General features: G+C 40.3%; 1 protein-coding gene across 1 annotated transcript in view; it reads left to right on the top strand.

Annotated features, from left to right (window-relative positions):
* Positions 1 to 10,564: 10,564 nt before the first annotated feature.
* The window catches only part of LOC106981197 (cytochrome P450 3A12), a 67,096-nt gene continuing 55,323 nt past the window's right edge, over positions 10,565 to 22,337 (top strand). The window contains exons 1-4 of the mRNA XM_015079337.3: positions 10,565 to 10,747; positions 12,619 to 12,712; positions 14,628 to 14,680; positions 16,846 to 16,945. Coding sequence (XP_014934823.2) covers positions 10,677 to 10,747; positions 12,619 to 12,712; positions 14,628 to 14,680; positions 16,846 to 16,945 — 318 coding nt within the window. The 5' untranslated portion in view covers positions 10,565 to 10,676. The remainder of the gene's footprint in view (positions 10,748 to 12,618; positions 12,713 to 14,627; positions 14,681 to 16,845; positions 16,946 to 22,337) is intronic.

Raw genomic sequence — 22,337 nt, 5'->3', positions numbered from 1 at the left:
GCATTAGAACATTTATCTGCTAAGATTTTTGGCAATTTGGGGGATGGAATGCCTTACTCTTCTCACCCTGGTCACAGCCCTGCCTAGAAGTCCCAACTGAATTTTATAAACACACTGTATGGGGAGAGAATGAGCTCTCCCTACTCCTGTTTTTGGTTTCTTTGGAATTTACCTCTTCTTGGCCTAGTATGCATGACCTTTAGGATAACTGTTTAAAGACAGAATCTGCCCAGACTAGAAGAAAGAGGATGAGAAAGATCTCAACCAAATAGGGCTTTAGATCCTATGGGGGTGGGGAAAAGTGGGTTGTGGTGGTCCTGCTCCTGGCGCTGTGTTTACATAGCTGGACAGACACTGCAGGCTCCTAGTAGAACCCTGGAAATGAAGTCTCTAAACATTTATGACCTCAGTGGCTCCTCACAGACCAGGCAGTAAAAAGAGCCATTTAAACATAATTGATAAGAAGGAATAATGTGAACTGTTCATATCCAGTAAACTCCCAACTTTCTAATTATTTTGTCCATTAAAACTTGAACTCACATTTCTTCCTCTTGCTCAAAGAAAATACATTACCCAATCTGGGGTTACTCTATAACTCTTGTCCTCTCTCAGCCATGAGTTGAACTGTTTATGAGTTTATACTGAGTCAACATTTGTAGAGGACCTGTGAGGGTCAGGTATCTGGTTGGCCAAGGTCACATGTTCTCTTAGTTCAAAGCCACTTTGAACCAGACTTGCAGATCTAGGTCCCAAGTCCCTGTAGGTCATGCCCTGGGCCTGGTCTGGTCCTCCTTTTGGAAGGGAAATAATTATTAACAGGTTAGTTAGGTAACTGAGGCTGAGGGTGTTTAAATAACTCACACAGGGCCTGAGTATCAGTCAATTCTGTGGATCCCTATTTGCTGACTGTTTACACAATAGGGAACATGGATATCCCTGGAGTCTACAGAAAGTTCAGGGCCCACCTGAACTTTTACATCCTATTACATCCTTCCTTGTCCCTATCTCTAGCATGTTCTCTCAGAATCTTTTTTTATTTAAATTCCAGTTAGTTAACATACGGTGTAATATCAGTTTCAGATGTACGATTTAGTGATTCACACTTAAATATATCATGACAAATGCCCTTTTTAATCTCCATCACATATTTAACTCATTCCCTGCACTCACCTCCCCTCTGGTAACCATCAGTTTCTTTTCTATAGTTAAGAGTCTGTTTTATGGTTTGACTCTCTCTTTTTTTCCCCTATGATCATTTGTTTAGTTTCTTAAATTCCACATATGAATGAAATTATGTATTTGTCTTTCTCTGACTGACTTATTTCACTTAGCATAATGCTCTCTAGCTCATTGCAAATGGTAAGATTTCATTCTTTTTTGTGGCCAAATAATATTCCAATTTGTGTGTGTGTGTGTGTGTGTGTGTGTGTGTGTGTGTGTGTGTACACCACCTCCTCTTCTTTACCCATTCATCAATCGATGGTTGATGGACATTTGGGTTCTTTCCATAATTTTTCTGTTGTAGATAATGCTGCTATAAACATAGGGGTGCACATATCCCTTTTAGTTAGTATTTTTGTATTCTTAAAAAATTTTTTTTTAATGTTTATTTTTGAAAGACAGAGTATGAGCAGGGAAGGGGCAGAGAGAGAGGGAGACACAGAAACCAAAGCAGGCTCCAGGCTCTGAGCTGTCAGCACAGAACCTGACACGGGGTTTTAACTCATGATTCCCGAGATCATGACCTGAGCTGAAGTTGGATGCTCAACTGACCAAGGCACCCAGGTGCCCCAGTACTTTTGTATTCTTTAGGTAATTGCTGGACCATAGGATAGTTCTAATTTTAACTTTATGAGGAAACTCCATACTGTTTTTCTTTTTTTTTTCCAATATATGAAATTTATTGACAAATTGGTTTCCATACAACACCCAGTGCTCATTCCAAAAGGTGCCCTCCTCAACACCCAAGTGACTGTACCAGTTTGTGTTCCCACTGACGTACGAGAGGGTTCCCCTTTCAGGGCATCTGGGTGGCTCACTAGGTTGAATGTCCAACTCTTGATTTCGGCTCAGGTCATGATCTCACATTTGTGGGATAGAGCCCCATGTTGGGCTCTGTGATGACATTGTGGAGCCTGCTTGGAATTCTCCCTCTGCCTTTTTCTCTGCCCCTCCCCTGCTTGTGCTCCCTCCCCTGGTCTCAAAATAAATAAATATTGTTTTAAAAAAACATTCCCCATTCTCCATTCTCCACATCCTTGCCAACACCTTTTGTTTTTTGTGTTGTTAATTTTAGACATTCTAACAGATGTGAGGTATCTCATTGTAGTTTTGATTTGTATTTCCCTGGTGATGAGTGATATTGAACATCTTTTCATATGTCTGTTAGCCATCTGTATGTCTTCTTTGGAAAGTGTCTATTCATGTGTTCTGCCCATTTTTAATTGGATTATTTGTTTTGGGGGCATTGCATTTTACAGGTTCTTTATATATTTTGGATGCTATTTTCTCTCAGATTCTTAACCATTTTGGTTGCACAAAGTTGAGATCCCAGAAATTTTACACTTGATAAACACTAGTGTGGTAGAGCCCCTCCTTAAGGAATGTGGTGAAAACCTCAAGACATGGGAGGGCAACCTGGCTATGTGTGCATATGTGACTCTGTAACATAGACCGCCCAATCAGGCTGTATATCTGTATGTTACCATTTTTGGGAGACAAAGACATAGAAATTGTGTAAAAGACTACACCCTACCGTGCTCAGGGCTCAGTTTTTCGGGTAATGTCCCACTGAGCCTGTGCTAGCAGGAATAACTTTGCTTCCTGGAAAGAAAAGCCTCAGTGTCACAATTCTTGGTCCTGTTACACTAGGATAGCTATAAAAATAAAAAAAGGGGGGTGCTGGGGTGGCTCAGTTGGTTGAGCATCCAACTCTTGGTTTCACCTCAGGTCATGATCTCATGGTTTGTGGGATGGAGCACCATGTGGGTCTCTGTGCTGAGCATGGAACCTGCTTGGGATTCTCTCTCTCCCTCTCCCCCTTTCCCTTGCTTTCTCTCTCTCTCTCAAATTAAAAAAAAATGTTAAGAAAAATAAAAAGATAAAAAAGGAAAATAGCAAGTATTGGTGAGGCTGTGGACAAAATGAACCCTCATACATCATTGGTGGGAACATAAGATGGTGTAGCCACTGTGAAATACAGTTTGGCAGTTCTTCAGAAACTTAAACATAGAACTACTATATGACCCACCAATTCTACTCCTAGTTAAAAACCTAAGAAAATTGACAAGTTTCTCAAAGAAACACATCTACCTGTATGTTCATAGCAGCACTATTCACAAGAGCCAAAAGGTGGAAACAATGGAAATTAATGGATGAATGTGATGCAGGCTGGTTGGCTCTGTGGTTCCTGCACAGGACCAGCCAAGAGGGTCCTTGGCTTTGCTCAGGATGGAAATCAAACTTCAAGCCAAGAGGAAGTGAGAGCAGAGTTTATAAAAGACATAGAGAGAGTGTAGTTACAGACAGAGTGGTCTAGAGACTCAGAAAGGAAAGAAGAGTGAGTCTCCTCTTTGCTTGGGGTCTGGGGTTTTATTGAGGATGGTGGTCCGAGTGCTGGAGTCTTCTTAGTAATCCAGGAACAAAGATGGGTGTCCTCCATAACTCACTGATACCCTGGAGCCAGGATTCTTGGTGAGTCAGTGGTCTTGGAAAACATTTATGATAACCCCACCCAGTCACTACTTAGATATTATCTGTTGTGCTGGAAGACTCCAAGGAAATCATTAACTTCATGACCTTTACAAGGAGGACACTATCTGTTCTATAAGGCAGGCATATGTAAGGTGGGGTCTAGGTCCTAGCAGGAACAGAGGCAGGAAAAGGAGCCAAAAAGCAGTTTTTCATGGGGTCCTGTTAGTTTCCTGGTTTCAAATAGGTAAACAAATTGTGGTATATATGGTGAGAAATTGACATGACAAGTCATTTGAAAATGGAGCTGAAGCAGGCACTGCAGAGAAACTGCCTAACCAGCATAGTTTGAACTGGGCCAAAACCTCTGGACCAGGCAAAATGGCAGGTTTTTTATTTTATTTTATTTTTTATTTTTTAAGATTTACATCCAAATTAGTTAGCATATAGTGCAACACTGATTTCAGGGGTAGATTCCTTAATGCCCCTTACCCATTTAGCTGATCCCCTCCCCACAATCCTTCTAGTAACCCTCAGTTTGTTCTCCATATTTATGAGTCTCTTCTGTTTTGTCCCTCTCCCTGTTTTTATATTGTTTTTGTTTCCCTGCCCTTATGTTCATCTGTTTTGTCTCTTAAAGTCCTCATATGAGTAAAGTCATATGGTTTTTGTCTTTCTCTGACTAATTTCACTTAGCATAATACCCTCCAGTTTCATTCATGTAGTTGCAAATGGCAAGATTTCATTCTTTTTGATTGCCAAGTAATACTCCTTTGTATATATAGACCACATTTTCTTTATCCATTCATCCATTGATGGACATTTGGGCTCTTTCCATACTTTGGCTATTGTTGACAGTGCTGCTATAAACATGGGGGTGCATGTGTCCCTTCAAAACAGCACACCTGTATCCTGTGGATAAACGCCTAGTAGTGCAGTTGCTGGGTCGTAGGGTAGTTCTATTTTTAGTTTTTTGAGGAACCTCCATACTGTTTTCCAGAATGGCTGCACCAGCTTGCATTCCCACCAACAATGCAAAAGAGATCCTCTTTCTCTGCATCCTCCTCAACATCTGTTGTTGCCTGAGTTGTTAATGTTAGCCATTCTGACAGGTATAAAGTGGTATCTCATTGTGGTTTTGATTTGTATTTCCCTGATGATAAGTGATGTGGAGCATTTTTTCATGTGTCGGTTGGCCATCTGGATGTCTTCTTTGGAGAAGTGTCTATTCATGTCTTTTGCCCATTTCTTCACTGGATTATTTGTTTTTTGGGTGTTGAGTTTGATAAGCTCTTTATAGATTTTGGATACTAACCCTTTATCTGATATGTCATTTGCAAATATCTTCTCCCATTCTGTCAGTTGCTTTTAGTTTTGCTGATTGTTTCCTTCACTGTGCAGAAGCTTTTTATTTTGATGAGGTCCCAGTAGTTCATTTTTGCTTTTGTTTCCCTTGCCTCCGAAGATGTGTTGAGTAAGAAGTTGCTGTGGCCAAGGTCAAAGAGGTTTTTGCCTGCTTTCTCCTGGAGGATTTTGATGGCATCCTGTCTTACATTTAGTTCTTTCACCCATTTTGAGTTTATTATTGTATATGGTGTAAGAAAGTAGTCCAGGTTCATTCTTCGTCATGTCGCTCTCCAGTTTTCCTAGCACTGCTTACTGAAGAGACTGTCTTTATTCCATTTGGATATTCTTTCCTGCTTTGTCAGAGATGACTTGGCCATATGTTTGTGGGTCCATTTCTGGGTTCTCTATTCTGTACCATTGATCTGAGTGTCTGTTCTTGTGCTAGTACCATACTATCTTGATGACTACAGCTTTGTAGTACAGCTTGAAGTCTGGACTGTGATAAAATGCCAGTTGTTTTAAGCAATTGCTTGAGAAGTCAAAGGGATTGCAAGACTGATAGTTATGAACTTTCTGAAGATAAAACCATCAGTCAGTCAATATATAACTCAAAGTAGCCTAGCTTTTAAAACCCCCTAGAAAACTTTTTTTCCCCTTCAACTCATAAAATTGACCCCTTCTCTTTTCTCATAAAACCCCCTTGCTTTCATCCTAAAGTGGGACTATGTTTGGGTTTCTACCTGAATCTGCTCTCCCTAAATTGCAGTTAACTTATCTCAAATAAACCCTGGTTTGCCTTTCACTGTGACTTATTATTTTTAGGTTGGCAGTATATATCATAGGATGTTATTCAGCCATGAAAGGGATGAAGTACTGATACGTGTCTGAGCAGGAAGGAGATTCGAAAACATTGTCCTCAGTAAAAGAAGTGCTCAAAAGAAACAGGACCCAATGGAGTCACTCATGGTAAACCCCACCAAGACTTAATACCAAATCCAATTGTAGTTTCTGCCTCTCCCAGGAGTAGAATTTTACACCAGTCGGTCTGGAATTTCCTGATCAGCACTGGTGAGGCCATCTGCCTGATAAAACTTCCTGCCTTCCCTTAAGGGAAGGTAACTTTGCCTAAAATAATACACTATTTTTTTAATGTTTATTTATTTTTGAGAGAGAGAGAGAGCAAGAGAGAGTGAGTGCACAAGCGGGGAAGGGGCAGAGAGAGAGGGAGACACAGAATCCAAAGCAGACTCTAGGCTCTGAGCTGTCAGCACAGAGCCTGATGTGGGTCTTGATCCCACGAATCATGAGATCATGACCTGAGCCAAAGTTGGAAGCTGAATTGACTGAGCCACCCAGGCGCCCCTAAACTAACACACTCTTAACTTCCTGTCCCACATCCTTCTGTCTGAAAAATCCTTCCATTTCATATAGCTCCTGGAAGTTCACTTCTGTTTATTAAATGGGATGCTGCTGATTTGTGAATTGTTGAATAAAGCCAATTAGATCTTTAAATTTAAGTTAATAGGGGCCACATATTACATGACTCCATTTGTATGAAACCTTTAGTGTGGGCAAATCCGTAAAGACAGAATGTAGATCCATGGTTGCCAGGGGTGAGGAAAGGAGAAAGTGGGAGAATCTGCTTAATGGGCACAGGATTTTATTTTGAAGTAATAGAAATGTTTTCAGAACTAGATAGAAGTAGTTGTTGCACAGCATTGTGAATGTACTGTTAAAAAAAATGAAATTCAACTGAGTAAATTTGAAAATCTCATTGGCTTTATTAAGCAATTCATGAATCTTCAGGCAACATCCTATCTAGCAAGTAGAGAGATTCTTTGAGGAGTTGTACAACATGGAAGATTTTTATAGGCAGGAGGTGGGCAAGGAAGTTATTAGCAAAAGAAAAGTTTGTTTCAGCAAGGTCATCCAACCTAGGGGAAAGGGCAGGGTCTTATTAGGTAAATTATCTCATCTTCCTCTGGGGATTCTAGAGGGGCCCATGTGACAGATTACCTCACTGGTGCTGACCAGAAGATTCCTGACTGACTGGTTAAGACAACGTTGCTTGGAGAGGTTGAAATTGCAGTTAAGATACATATTAAGCCCTGGTTTGGTGTCTTGGCCTAGCATAAATGATTCCATCTTGGGCTTGTGGTTTTTCTCTTAAGCAGTACTAGTGACACTGAATTGTTCACTTTAAAATGGTTAATTTTACATTATATGACTTCTACTTCAACAAATGTTTTGAAACCAAGAAATTACCCTAACAAGTGTAAGAAAGGTCACTGTGGTGCCTGCCAAGCCCAGTGGCTTTTTCCAGAGGTCCTGGCCAGTCTCCAGCCCCCTGCTGACCAGAGTAGGCCTTAGCCCTGGCCCTGAAAGCAAAGAATGCTTACCTGGGGCTGTGGTGTGATTAATTCCTTATTAGCAGCCATAAAAGTCAGCTTGATTTAGACACTGTACCTTGCAACCAAGAAATGACAAACATACTCAGCAATGATAATGATGGTAAGCTGGCCATTATAACAGGCTGAAATGCCCTCTCTTTTCTTTCTCTGACCAAATACCCCTCTGTCCCTGGTACAACCTGTGCCACCTCCTCTGGGAACCCACTCCCTTCCTGCCCACCCCCTACTCCTGCCCCTGCCCCACATCCCACTTGTCTCTGCCTTCCCCAAGCTCCTGATGCCTTCCTTTGGAAGTGTCTGACTACAGTGGAGTACCCCACCTAGGGCCTTTGCGTAAGTGCCCTTTGTAATAGTCTTGTTCACACTTTGCCCCATGGTGTGTCATAGCACTAGGTACAGTGAAGACTGATTCAGACTGATAGAGAGGTCTCCATGGCCCTGAGAATAACCACGTGACCAACCAAAATTGGCTGGAGCTTGAGAGTAGGGTGCACTTGGTGAGGCAGGGTGTCTGGAAAAAATCAGTGGGCTTGGCAGCTACTCATGTATCTTTGGAAATTTCTTGGGACAACAGGCAAAAATGTTTGATGAGTGTTTATTTTCTAGGGAGATACGTCATTACTTTCATTTGATTATCAGAGAAGCCTGTGTTCTAACGAAAGATCAAGAACTCCAGCTTGTAAACCTAGATGATCTTGGCCAAATGATTGGCCCTCTCCTCTGGTCCTCTCCTTTCCCCTTTGCCCATTGCTAGTCAGTTCAGGAAGTTTTACAAGGCAGAAAAATATTTAATTTTTTCAGTAATTTTTGAACTGTTAACCATGGGATCCCCAGTCTGGGTTCTTGACAAAAACAAGTACTGATGTTTTTCCCATTTGCAGCAAAAAGTTAATTGATGAGATTTTCTTTATTTAAAAACAGTTACTATTTTTGAAAAGGCTGTATGTGCATAAAGTAAAACATTAAAGTGGTATAAGAGGGAAGTGCTTTTATACTATGAAGAGTGATATTTTCTGTAGGTTTTTTGGGAGATACTTTAATCATGTTAAGAAAGTTCCCTATTAGTACTTTAAAACTTTTTTTATATTATAAATGGGAGTTGAATATTATCAAATACTTTTTCTAAAACTATTTTGATGATAAGACTTTTCTTATTTAATTTGTTAATGTGATAACTGATATTTCTATTTTTCTCTATTAGCCACCCTTGAGTTCCAGGGTCAAATCCAACTTGGTCACAGTGTATTAAGTTTGCTGACCAAGGGTCAGGCCAGTTAGGAGGTCAACTATTGGGAGCAACTGATAGATGACTCATGAGCTGGACCCAGGCAGTTGGAGGCTACTCACCCTCTCCTGTCCTTGGAATGTGTATTTTTCTGTTTTCCCCATTCCCAGAAATAGTCCCAAAGACACAGCCTTGACATAGTGATGTGGTACTGAGTATATCTGGACCATACACATGACTGAACCCATCATAGCTGAGCATGGGTTTTTGAGGCAGATGAAAGAGTATTAGTTTCCACAGAGGTCTGGTTTCCAAGTAAAATAAAAAAAGCTTTGTGTTTAGGTGAAACTTTGTGTTAGGTAAGGCTTTGTGTTTATTAGCTTTATCAGGCATCAAGAGCATTAAGTTTTATCAAGCATCTAGAATTAGCAGATGACATGAATCTTTCCTTGTTTGCACATATTCTATGTACCTCTCTGCTGGGAAACATAGAAAGGGACATCCCACCCAACAATATTCTTAGTACCATCTTGACTAGCATCTGTCTTTCCTATTGAGATGAGGCAGAGTCCTGTGACCTGGAAGACAGAGAAGGCAGGTGCTTTCCATGGGTCTCCATGGATTAGGAACAGAATTATAACCAATTTGTTGTGGGTCTCATTATTTCCCGTAGTGATCCTTATCAGGGAAAGGCAAACGTTGATTATCAGTACTGTAGAGTGCAGAAGACTTTTCAGTCTCTCTCTATGTTCGCTTATTTACAATATATTCTTGTGATCAATAACTGTTGGGAAGCTAATTGCAGTCACTGAGTCTCAGTATCTATGAATGCAAACTGGAGATAATAGCATGACCCTTTGGAATGATGCCCAGTGAAGGCACCAAAAGGGGAAAGAAATATTTCAGAATTCCTGGGACTTTCTCTCCTACTTTTCCTGGGGATCATCTTCCAGCTCCCCATGTCTGTCCTGTGTTGGTATTCCAGCTTGGAGCCACTTCTTTCTTAATTACCTTTTTGTAGGGCTCCATTGTGTCAGAGAATCCAGAGGTATGCCACGCAATCAATCCATGGTTTCTCAGGACACGCAGACAAAGAACATGGGTCAGATTGATGTTAATGAGCCAGTGTAATTTCTAGATGCCCTGTTATCTATTTCTCCCATTAGGTATCTAGCATGGTCACCAACGATCTTCCCAGAAAGGATATACTGGAAGCCCAGTAATTTAACCTCTACCAACTCAACTCCATCAACCTTTCTGAATGCCCCCTGAGCATATAGCGCTTTGTTGGAGACTAAGGACATAATTTTTATGACTACTTTGTGCCTGTGAGAAACTTTCTATCTGTAAGGCAAGTAGGGGTGGAGACCAATGAGAGGGGTGGAGAGGACAGAGAACAAGAAAAGAACTTGGGCTCATAAGACAGAAATTTCGCAGAGAAGGAAGTGGTTATATCTGTTCAAGGAGATTGGTGAGGAAAAACTCCAAAATAGGGGCTTCTGTCGCAGCTGGATTTGAGGAGGAGTAAGATCCTTCTAGGATACACAGGGGCATTTCTAGGCAGAGGAAACTACATGAGTAAACATGAGTAGACACAGGTTGTTTGAAGGATTTCAAGTATTTTGGAGTGCAGGCAGCCATGATGACAAGGACAGGTTAGAGACTTAAGAACAGTGACTTTACCTGAGTTTCTCAAACCTTTGAGATTACTGATAACACTGATTGAGTTGTTTATTGATTTCCCATAGAATATGAACTTAAAGGTCAAACTGGGAGTGTCCATGATGCTTTGCCAACACTCGTGGGTGGGGAGGCACCTTCAGGTGGAGCACAGGTAGCTGTTATACCAGCTGGGGCTCCAGTCCCACCCCCTCTTCAGTATATACATTCCAGCCTCACTGAATCACTGCTGGTGGGAAGGAAAGCTCCACACGCACAGGCCAGCAAAGACTGGCGCACACTGCTGAGAGAGAGTAGAGGAGATTCACAGAGGGAAAGTGGCCATGGACCTGATCCCAAGCTTTTCCACAGAAACCTGGCTTCTCCTGGCTATCAGCCTGGTGCTCCTCTATCTGTGAGTAACTGTTCAGGCTCATCGCCTCTGGAACCTTGCTAATCAGCAACTTCTACCCCTTTTTCTTGTCTGTTCTGTGGATGAAGAGTTAACAAAAGGAAGTTCCTGAAGTGTTGGGTGCTTCAAACAAGCTAGAAACACATAAGGGGTTATTATTGATGTCCCTCAGATCTGCAGAAGGAGTACCCCCATGCCCCAACTCCAATTTCTGTAGTTAGGAGGGCTGAGAGATATTATTTGCTCCTGGCGATGATCTTCTGATTCAGCCCCTGTTGGGACCTAGACCCATCAAGCAAAATTCACCAGAGACAGATTAAAATCAATAGGCCCCTGTGCTCGGGGTCCTCATCCCCATCTCAGGATCTGGGGATTCTGGAGGCAGAGGACTGACTTGGGTCTTGTCTCATTATATTCACCTTCCTGCTCTGTGTCCGCTAAGGACACATGTAAAAGAATTGGGCCTGTGTCTCTCAGGTGGCTCCTGCTCCCCTCCCTCCTGCCACCAAGCATCGTGTACACAAGTGCACCCAGACTTCCAGGGTGGCTGGACATGCCTCACCTTCCTCTTCAGAGTGGACTCTTCCCTCTTTTCTGTGCCCCTCTCCTGGCCACTCCCCGACCTTGTAATATGCAGAACTCTTTACTCTAAATGAGTACTTTTAGAGCTGAAGAGACTTGGCAGAAATCTTGAAATTTTATTCATTTCAGGTTTTCCTTCTAGTGTCTGGGAAGGTTAGCATCAGTATAGAGATTTCTTCCTCCCTCGATATGAAATCTGCCAGCAGGCTGCAAAGACATAGCCCTGAAAGCAAATTTGGATATTAAATATGTTTTTTCCCTCTATGTTACAGTACAGGAGGAAAATCAAAATCATTAGCAGAGGAATTCCTTTCAGTGGTGGGTTTCCCAGTATCCTGGAACAGGTTGGGAAAGGACTTAGTTTCCAACTTCAGTCCCCCTTCTCTGCAGCTCAAGAGAACCAGAATGTGTGACAACAGAGACTTACGTGGAGCTGAAAGCATCCCACTTTTCTATGAGGCCAGTTGAGGCTGGGACACAGTTTTAATTGTACAGAAATAAGAACACTGGTTGCTCCAGGCCTCTATAAAGATAGATTCAAGTAGGATCAGACCCCAGGGGCCCCTGAGTGGCCCCACTGGTTGAGTGTCCAACTATGATTTGTGCTCAGGTCATGATCCCATGGTCATGGGATAGAGTCCTGCATTGGGCTCTGTACTGAGTGTAAGATTCTCTCTCTTTCTCTCCCTCTCTTCCTTGCTCATGCTTTCTCTCTCTCTCAAAAAGAAAAACACAAAACAAAAAAGGACCCCAGACCCCAAATAGCAACAGGGACTACAAGGAGGGAAAAGAAGAAAGGTCTCTGAGCAAACTGTTAAGAACATTTTGATGTTCTTAACCCTCTGTTACTGAGTGGATATAATTAAGCAAACTCTCATCATTGGAGCATAAAAATTTTTTTCTCTTCCTTCCTAGAATGACAATCTCTAAAATCATGGAAGAGTCATTTACTAAATAGGCATGAATGAATTTCCTGGAAGAATTCAGCATGAACTTTTCAGGAGATCTCAAGTATGGAAACATTTTTCAAGTGTTCAGTCTAGGATTGGGACTGTTAAATTTTCAGCTGCTCTTACCTAATCATCATCATTATTATTACTGTTTGGGGTCTACAGTGGAGAAGGGAAAGGAGATGATGAATGAATGTAACAATTGCCATTGGAATTGACGTTATTATTTCTTCCCTACGTGTTACCTCCTCTCTTACCTGTTCTGGTTCTGCGTCAGTGATGGGCCAGTCCCTGCACCTCTTCCACCATCCCTGTGACCAGGCTTTCTCTTTAACTTTATAGATATGGGACCCACACACATGGACTTTTTAAGAAGCTGGGAATTCCTGGGCCAAAACCTCTGCCTTTTTTGGGAACTGCTCTGGGGTACCGTCAGGTGGGTGTTGTTTGAGCTCCCAGCTCCCTCTTTTGCTTCTTATGGTTGCAAATTCCAGCTTAGTTCCATATTAAAAATACTCCTCAGCAGGAAGTTCTTAGGTTTCAGCAGGAAGTTCTTAGGTTTCAGACTTTCCAGAAATGGTGTCATAGTCTCCACCCAGCATATGGCCAGGTGCACCCCAGGGCTCTCTCTTGTCTGTTCTTAGGAGCCTCAGGTTTCCCCTGCGCTGGCAGTCCAGATCTCTGGCTGATGCAGCACAGGACTTGCTGTTCCAACTTGGAGCATCGTGAAGAGTTCTTTGGCAGGTGCAGGTTCCCATGAAGGCATAATTGTACTTGTTATTAGTTGAAAAGTGTCAAGGGGTTCCCTGGTGGTGGCTCATTAGGCTCTGTATGCTAGAGTCAGACTTTCCTGTTCATAGCATGAGCTCTGAGTAGCCTTTTGGTTTTCCTGGATGGCTCTGGAACTTCAGTTTATGGGCAGCTCCAGATTCACCTTTGGGGAGTTTGCACATACTTGAATTCTCCTAAGAATTGCCAACCCCCTGCAGTTATTTTAATAACTCTAACCCATCCTTTGCTAATGGTGACAGCTTTTGGGATTTGAGTGGTTGAACCAGAATTTTCTGTTTTACTACTCTGCCTTCAAAGGAGACACCCTATGGATGAGTCTGAGCAGGGAGGGGGTCTAACTGAGGCAAGACGTTGCTTGTCTATTGACTTCAGATTTTAACCTCCAAATGAATTGCATCTGTGTGTGTGTGGGTGTGGGTGTGGGTGTTTTATTTTTCACACAAAGGTAGAACCACTCATACAAAATCACTAGAAAAGAGTTGTTTTGACAAAACTATTAAAGATTTAAAGTAACTGAATGGAATGTACTAGCAGACACACAGACTGAATGTTGAGGAGCCATATGGTTAATCCAGCTCTGATGCCTCATCCCAGGCCTGGCTCCTGAACAGAAGGTAGAAGCTCATGTCCAGAAGACAAGTAGGCAGAGTCTGTATTACACACTGCTCTCTGCCTCAGAGTTCCTTTCCCACAGACCTGAGGCTCGTTCCTCAGATTCCACTTCTCCTGGCCTTCAGTGCCCAGTTATCGTTAAGAACTTCCTGGACTTTTTCCTCTCTGAAAAAGCAATAATCTCCTTTCCACTTTTCCCAAATCAACTCCTTAGTACATGAACCCACATTTTGGACCCTGTTTTGCATAGTTAAAACATCAAAATTACTGCTGAAACATAGAGACAGGAAGTTTTGTTGTTTCCTGATTTTGAAGTGACATAAGTGAAAACTCAGAGCAAGTGTTTTAATTTGCACCATCTTTTGTGGATTGGTGGCACTGTCCCCTCTTTTCTGTGTGAGAACTGGAAGTGAGCCCACTTTGTCATTCCTCCATTCATCTCTCACTTTCTCACTCAACAAACATGTGTTAGACTTCATGTAGACCTGCTAGACTGAAAGAGGGCACAGGTGTCTTAATTTCCTAAATCTTCTGGAAATCTAGTAAGGCTCATGAGATCAATGAACAAGGGGCCATGCTGACTTTCCCTCAGCTTCCATTTCCTCACATGTCCCTGAAGGTAATAATTCAGATGGCTATGACATTTAGAGACACCCATGCACAAGCCAAACATGTCAGAAAGACAGAGGTTACAGGGTCTTCATAGATGGGCTAAGATGTTCAGTATCTACAGTACTAGCAGACAACTCAAGAGAGACTTGAACTTCTCCATTTCATATCTGCTGTTTTCTCCTTTCCCATAAGATGCCTGTGAATAAGAGCTTCCCTCTATCTGCCAATGAGAGGTAGTAAGCCACATTTCATGCGATCTGAGTTGTTTTTGTGTCCTTGAGAGGTAAGGCTCAGTACATTTAGTTTGTTTTAATATGTTTTGTTTCTCCTTGCAGGGTTTTTGTGAATTTGATGAGAAATGTTTTAGAACGTATGGAAGAATGTGGGGGTGAGTAATCTGGAAACTTCCAGTGGATAGGCTTGTTATGATGAGGCCCTCACAGTGTAGACAGCCTCAGTCGAGAGCCCCTTGGGATGAAGCCCTCTAATTAAAACTCCTGAAACCTCCCCTTCCCAGGATTGCATGTGTGACAAGGTGGACAAGTCCAAATATGAATCGGGTCTGGAGAGCTGCAGGATATCCTTTATATTTTGGATTAATATGTGCTTTTGATAGAAGGGCTTTTGTAAACAGAATGGAAAGCCATTTCTGCTCAGCTCTTTTCTTACTCTGTCTGCAAGTGTGTAGTTTGTTTTGTTTTGCATTTTAGTACTAAGCCAAGACTTTCTGATAGAACTCTAGTCAAGTATTTCTTTTTCCAATTCTATAGACTGGAAGAGATGTAGGAAATTTCTAAAGCACAGTATTTCCCTGGTGGGCTGATGTACTTGGGATTTTGTAGTATGGCCTCAGCGGCTTGCAGTGGATGCTCCCAATGAGGTTGGCTAGAGGTTTGCTGAAGCAGTGTGAGAGGTATAGTGTGGTGCTGGGCCGCTCACAGCCAGTGTTGTACCTCTTTATCTTCTCTGGTCAAGTCCTCAGAATCCATAGGGCTCTGCTGAGTTGGTGTGGCCCATAAGCAACATGAAGGAATAGAGAGAACACAGATCTCTGGATTGCCACTGGTTTATTTTCAGTGTCCCTCCTACATTCAGTACTGGTCAGCTCTGGCTAGGGTCAGTAAATGGTTCTCATGCTTGGCTATGGATAAGGACCACCTAGGAGGGCTTGCTAAAAATGCAGATTCTTGGTTTCCATCCTCCATTAACACAGAATTTGGAGGATGTGGGGTGGGGTACAAGAATCTGAATTTAACTGGTAGTAGAAGTCGTATTAGGGCTGTGAGATCATGAAAAGAGAGGGTAACTCCAAACCACTGTCCCTTGTCCACGCTTGTCTTGTTTTAACAAACAAAGATGTAGGAAATCACCCAAGAAAGATGATCAGGTTGATGGGAGAGCTGACCTAAGTGCCACTTCAGTAACTACTATCACTGCTTCAACACTAAATATACTTGATTTGCACTGAAACCTTCTGAGTTTTAGAATACTTTTTGCAGACGGGGAGCATTTAGTGCAGTGGTTCTCCTCCATTTCTATATCTGATCACAAAGCATTTGAAGTTCCTCTGTGACATCAGAGGAAGAATAGGGGACTTATGGAAAATCTTCCATTTTGTTCTAACAAATGCAAATGATTTGTAGTAGAAAACACGATGCCAGAGAATGCTGTAATTAAGTGTAATCTAAAACTCATGACAGTGGCTGGTTCCCATTAATGGGTCATATGGACAGTCAGGAGGTCAGGATCACATATAAGGAGTCAGCTTTGTGTGATACATGTGTCACAAGTGGACTTGTCCTGCTACTAAGGGTTGTCACCTATATGGAGCCCAAGGGATTCACACTTGGGACCCACCTATAAAAATAAATATAAGTAATAAAGGAAAATATATCTAAAATGAATTTACATGTTGCTTGTGTTTCTTTATCCTCTTTGTTTTTTGTTTCAAATTTTTCTGAGTTAATGCTACCAAGGATTTCTCTTTAATATTTAAATAATATTTCCTTTAAAATGTAACTAGGAAGCATATTTTAGAAAATAGAGCAAAGAAGTAATTCATAATTTTGCCATCCCTTTTTGAGCATTCCAAGTCTCTTCATTTGCAGACATATCTTACATATTTGTGATCATTGTGTCTACAATTTTCATCTAATATTATGTCATGTTCATTTCATGTATTGATATATCTTCAAAATTATAATTTTTAGTGACTGAGTGGGTGGATTCTCCTTCATTATTTTTTCGTTCTTAGATAATTTACTTGCCCCCAGTTATTTACTAACCTAACTTCTTCTTTGATAATATATGTAAAATATTTGAAATGTTTGAAGTACTTCTAAAATATTTGAAATAGTTTTACCATACAAAAAATTATAGGGAATAGTCCCAGAAATACCCATGTAAACACATGGACTTAATAAAGGTTCTAATGTTATTTCTGACTGTGGAATGGGTTAGGTAACATCAGGTTAAAAGTCTGGGCTTCCAAGAGTGGCTGCCACTGCAGAAACTGGCACGTTAAATTTAATCAGCTCTGTTTCCCTGACATAGGTTTTATGATGGGCGACAGCCAGTGTTGGCGATCACAGATCCGGACATGATCAAAACAGTACTAGTGAAAGAATGCTATTCTGTCTTCACAAACCGGCGGGTAGGCATGGATTTATTTTAAATTTACATAGTTATTTATAAAACTTTTATTTCGAAATAATAATGGATTTACTGGAAATTGTCCCAGGAGGTGTCATGTCATGTGGCCTTCAAGCTGTTTTCTCTAAGACAGTATCTTGCTTAACTATATAGGACAGAATCAAAGCAGAATTTGTCATTGGTTCTAGCCACAGAGCTTATTCAGATTCCAGCAGTTTTATGTTTACCCATTTGTGTGTGTGTGTGTGTGTTGCTGTCTGAACATTTATCTTACTTGTAGATTAGTGTATCTACCACCACAATCACGTTACAGAGCTGTTCCATCACCAAAAGTCTCCCTCTTACTATTCTTTTGTAGGCACAGTGTGTAGCTTGTCTATTCGTTGTATCAGGGTCTTCAGCAGAGCAAACATTATTTTTTATTTTCATAAGGCCAGTGTATTCGTTTTTTCCTTTTATGGGTTATGACTTTGGCATCAAGTTTGAAAACTCTTCACCTAGCCCTAAGTCGCAAAGATTTTCTCCAAGTATTTAGTTTTATGTTTTACATTTAAGTATATAGTTTTGTATAGTTTTGTGTTTTACATTTAAGTCTGTGATCTGTTTTGTGTTAATTTTAGTGTTAATTGTGAGGTGTGAAGTTTAGGTCAAAGATCTTTGTTTTTAGCCCTTGAATGTCTAATGGCTCCAGCACCAGTGTGAAAAGGCTGTATTTCCTCCACTGAATTGCTTTTGTACCAATATCAAAATTCAGTGGTGCCTCTGTGTGTGTGTGTGTGTGTGTGTGTGTGTGTGTGTGTGTGTGTGTTTCTCATTCCCAGTTCTGTTCTTTGATCCTTGTATCTATCCCTGCACTGGTGCCAGGCTGTCCTGATTACTGTAGCCATATAGTACCTCTAAACATATGTCCAGTGATTCCTCCCATTTTATTTTTGTTAGAATTGTGTTAGTTATTCCAGTGCCTTTGCCTTACAGTACAAATTTATAACTAGCTTATCTATGTTTATATAATATTTTCCAAGGCTTTGGAAGACATGATTTAATCCTATCAATCAATTTGTGGAAAATCTGTATCTTTACCTCGTCATGTCTCTCAATGTATGAACACAGTATGTGTTTATTTAGGTTTTCTCTTATTCTTTTCACCAACATTTTGCCCTCTGCATAGAGATCTCATACACGTTTTGTTAAATGTGCACCTAAAGTATTTTGCCTTCTTTGAGTGTTTATAATTGTTGTGTTTTTAATGGGTTTTGACATATTCTTGTTATTATATAGAAATGGGATTGGTTTTTGTGTTGATTTTGTTTCCTACAGCCTAGCTTAGTTCATTTATTTGATGCAGTGGTCTTTTTTTCCTAAAGTTTATTTATTTTGAGAGAGATAGAGAGAATCCCAAGCAGGCTCTGCAATCTCAGCCCAGAGCCCAATGTGGGGCTCCAGTTCATGAACTATGAGATCATGACCTGAGCCAAAATCCAGATCTGGACACTTAAACAACTGAACTACCCAGGTACCTTGAGGGCTCTTTTTTTTATATTCCTCAATATTTTCTACATTGACAATTATGTCACTTGAAATAAGGACACTCTGATGTTTATTTTTCCAATCTGTATGCCTTTTATTTCCTTGCTTTGTCTTATTGCATTAGCTAGGATTTCTACTACAATGTTGAATAAGAGTGGTGAGAGTGAACATTTTTGCCTTGTTCCTGATATTAGGAGGAAATATTCAGTCTTTTTCCACTTAAAAATTCAGATATATATATTTACAATGAAACTGTATATGTTTGTGATGTTTTGATTTATGTATTATTATGAAATGAGTGTGACAAGTGAATTAATGTAACCATCACCACCCAGAGTTATTTTGTGTGTGTGTTAAGAACATGGAAGATGTATTTTTTTTTAGCAAATTTCAGGTATACAGTACAATGTTAATAATTATAATCACCATGCAGTATATTCAGTCTCTAGAACTTAGTCATCTTATAACCAAAAGTTTACATTGTTTGATTAGTATCTGTCCCTTGCCCTCTGACCCAGCCTCTGATAATTATCACCTACCCACTATACTGAGCTTGACTTTATTTTTCTAGATTACACTTATAAGTGGGATCATGAGATACCTGTCCTTCTGTGTCTAGTTTTGTTCCCTTAGTATCTTGCCCATGCTGTCCAGATTCATCCATCCTATTGGAAATGGCAGGATTTCCTTCCTTTTTAAGGCTAAGTAATATTCCATTTTCTTTATCCATTCATCTGTCCATTTACACTTAAAGTAATTTTTTTTAACTTAAAGTAATTATTGATAGGTTAGGACTTACTGTTGTCATTTCAGCAGTCCAGATGTTTCATAGATCATTGTTCCTTTCTCCTGTCTTCCTTTGTGATTTTATGTTGCTTTTTTTTTTAATAGTGGTATGCTTCTATTTTTCCTCTTTATCTTTTCTGTGTCTACTCTAGGTTTTTGCTTACAAAAAACATCTACTCTAGGAGGTCTACATAAAACATCTTATAGATACAGCAGTCTATTTTAAGCTAATATGAACTTAACTTTGTTCACTTTAAAAACTCAATGTTTTTACTCCTCCACCACCAATTTTATGTTTTTGATGTAACAATTTACATATTTTTATATTGTGTATTTAACAAATTAACAAATTATTATTTTAATTATTTGTCTTTTAACCTTTCACTAGAGTTATAATGATTTGGCTATCACCAGTACAATATCACTGTGTTCTGAATTTAACTATATATTTACATTTACCAGTGAGGTTTTAGACTTTCATGTGATTTCATGTTACTAGTAAGTGTCCTTTTTTTTTCAGCTTGAAGAACTCCCTTTAGTCTTTCTTATAATGCAGATTTAGTGGTGATGAATTCTTTCCACTTTTGATGCTCTGGAAATATCCTTATCTCTCATTTCTTTTTTTTTTAAGTTTATTTTAATTTATTTTGAGAGAGAGAGTAAGCAGGAGAGGGGCAGAGAGGGGTAGAGAGAGAATCTGAAGCAGGCTCCATGCTAACAGTCCAAAGCCTGATGCTAGGCTCGATTGCACTAATCGTGAGATTGTGACCTGAGCCAAAATCAAGACACTTAACCAACAGATCCACCCAGGCACCCCAAATTCTCTCTCTTCAGAAGGTCTTCTTTTCTGGGTAAGTATTCTTGGTTGGTATTTTTTTTTCAACAGTTTGAATAAATCACCCACTAACTTCTGGCTCTCAAGATTTCTGCTGAGGAATCAGCTGATAGCCTCATGGATGTCCCCTTGTATGTGATGAGCTCTGTTTCTCCTGATCCTTTCAAGATTTTTTTAGTTTTTAATTTTTGACAGTTTTATTATAATGTGCCTTGGTGAAGTCTATTTTGGATTCAATCTTATTAGGGGACTTTTACGCTTCATGTCTTTTTTTTTTTTTATCTTATTATTTTTTTTTAATATATGAAATTTATTGTCAAATTGGTTTCCATACAACACCCAGTGCTCATCCCAAAAGGTGCCCTCCTCAATACCCATCACCCACCCTCCCCTCCCTCCCACCCCCCATCAACCCTTAGTTTGTTTTCAGTTTTTAAGAGTCTCTTATGCTTTGGCTCTCTCCCACTCTAACCTCTTTTTTTTTTTTTCCTTCCACTCCCCCATGGGTTTCTGTTAAGTTTCTCAGGATCCACATAAGAGTGAAACCATATGGTATCTGTCTTTCTCTGTATGGCTTATCTCACTTAGCATCACACTCTCCAGTTCCATCCACGTTGCTACAAAAGGCCATATTTCATTTTTTCTCATTGCCACGTAGTATTCCATTGTGTATATAAACCACAATTTCTTTATCCATTCATCAGTTGATGGACATTTAGGCTCTTTCCACAATATGGCTATTGTTGAGAGTGCTGCTATAAACATTGGAGTACAAGTGCCCCTATGCATCAGTGCTCCTGTATCCCTTGGATAAATTCCTAGCAGTGCTACTGCTGGGTCATAGGTTAGGTCTATTTTTAATTTTCTGAGGAACCTCCACACTGCTTTCCAGAGCGGCTACACCAATTTGCATTCCCACCAACAGTGCAAGAGGGTTCCCATTTCCCCACATCCTCTCCAGCATCTATAGTCTCCTGATTTGTTCATTTTGGCCACTCTGACTGGCGTGAGGTGATATCTGAGTGTGGTTTTGATTTGTATTTCCCTGATAAGGAGCGACGTTGAACATCTTTTCATGTGCCTGTTGGCCATCCAGATGTCTTCTTTAGAGAAGTGTCTTTTCATGTTTTCTGCCCATTTCTTCACTGGGTTATTTGTTTTTTGGGTGTGGAGTTTGGTGAGCTCTTTATAGATTTTGGATACTAGCCCTTTGTCCAATATGTCATTTGCAAATATCTTTTCCCATTCCGTTGGTTGCCTTTTAGTTTTGTTGGTTGTTTCCTTTGCTGTGCAGAAGCTTTTTATCTTCATAAGGTCCCAGTAATTCACTTTTGCTTTTAATTCCCTTGCCTTTGGGGATGTGTCGAGTAAGAGATTGCTACGGCTGAGGTCAGAGAGCTCTTTTCCTGCTTTCTCCTCTAGGGTTTTGATGGTTTCCTGTCTCACATTCAAGTCCTTTATCCATTTTGAGTTTATTTTTGTGAATGGTGTGAGAAAGTGGTCTAGTTTCAACCTTCTGCATGTTGCTGTCCAGTTCTCCCAGCACCATTTGGTAAAGAGACTGTCTTTTTTCCATTGGATATTCTTTCCTGCTTTGTCAAAGATGAGTTGGCCATACGTTTGTGGGTCTAGTTCTGGGGTTTCTATTCTATTCCATTGGTCTATGTGTCTGTTTTTGTGCCCATACCATGCTGTCTTGAGGATTACAGCTTTGTAGTAGAGGCTAAAGTCTGGGATTGTGATGCCTCCTGCTTTGGTCTTCTTCTTCAAAATTACTTTGGCTATTCGGGGCCTTTTGTGGTTCCATATGAATTTTAGGATTGCTTGTTCTAGCTTCGAGAAGAATGCTGGTGCAATTTTGATTGGGATTGCATTGAATGTGTAGATAGCTTTGGGTAGTATTGACATTTTGACAATATTTATTCTTCCAATCTATGAGCAGGGAATGTCTTTCCATTTCTTTATATCTTCTTCAATTACCTTCATAAGCTTTCTATAGTTTTCAGCATACAGATCTTTTACATCTTTGGTTAGATTTATTCCTAGGTATTTTATGCTTCTTGGTGCAATTGTGAATGGGATCAGTTTCTTTATTTGTCTTTCTGTTGCTTCATTGTCAGTGTATAAGAATGCAACTGATTTCTGTACATTGATTTTGTATCTTGCAACTTTGCTGAATTCATGTATCAGTTCTAGCAGACTTTTGGTGGAGTCTATCGGATTTTCCATGTATAATATCATGTCA

Source organism: Acinonyx jubatus, chromosome E3, assembly GCF_027475565.1.
Source record: "Acinonyx jubatus isolate Ajub_Pintada_27869175 chromosome E3, VMU_Ajub_asm_v1.0, whole genome shotgun sequence".
NCBI classification, from domain to species: Eukaryota; Metazoa; Chordata; class Mammalia; order Carnivora; family Felidae; genus Acinonyx; species Acinonyx jubatus.
The sequence above is the reverse complement of the archived record's forward strand: the minus strand, read 5'-3'. Positions and strand labels throughout refer to the sequence as shown.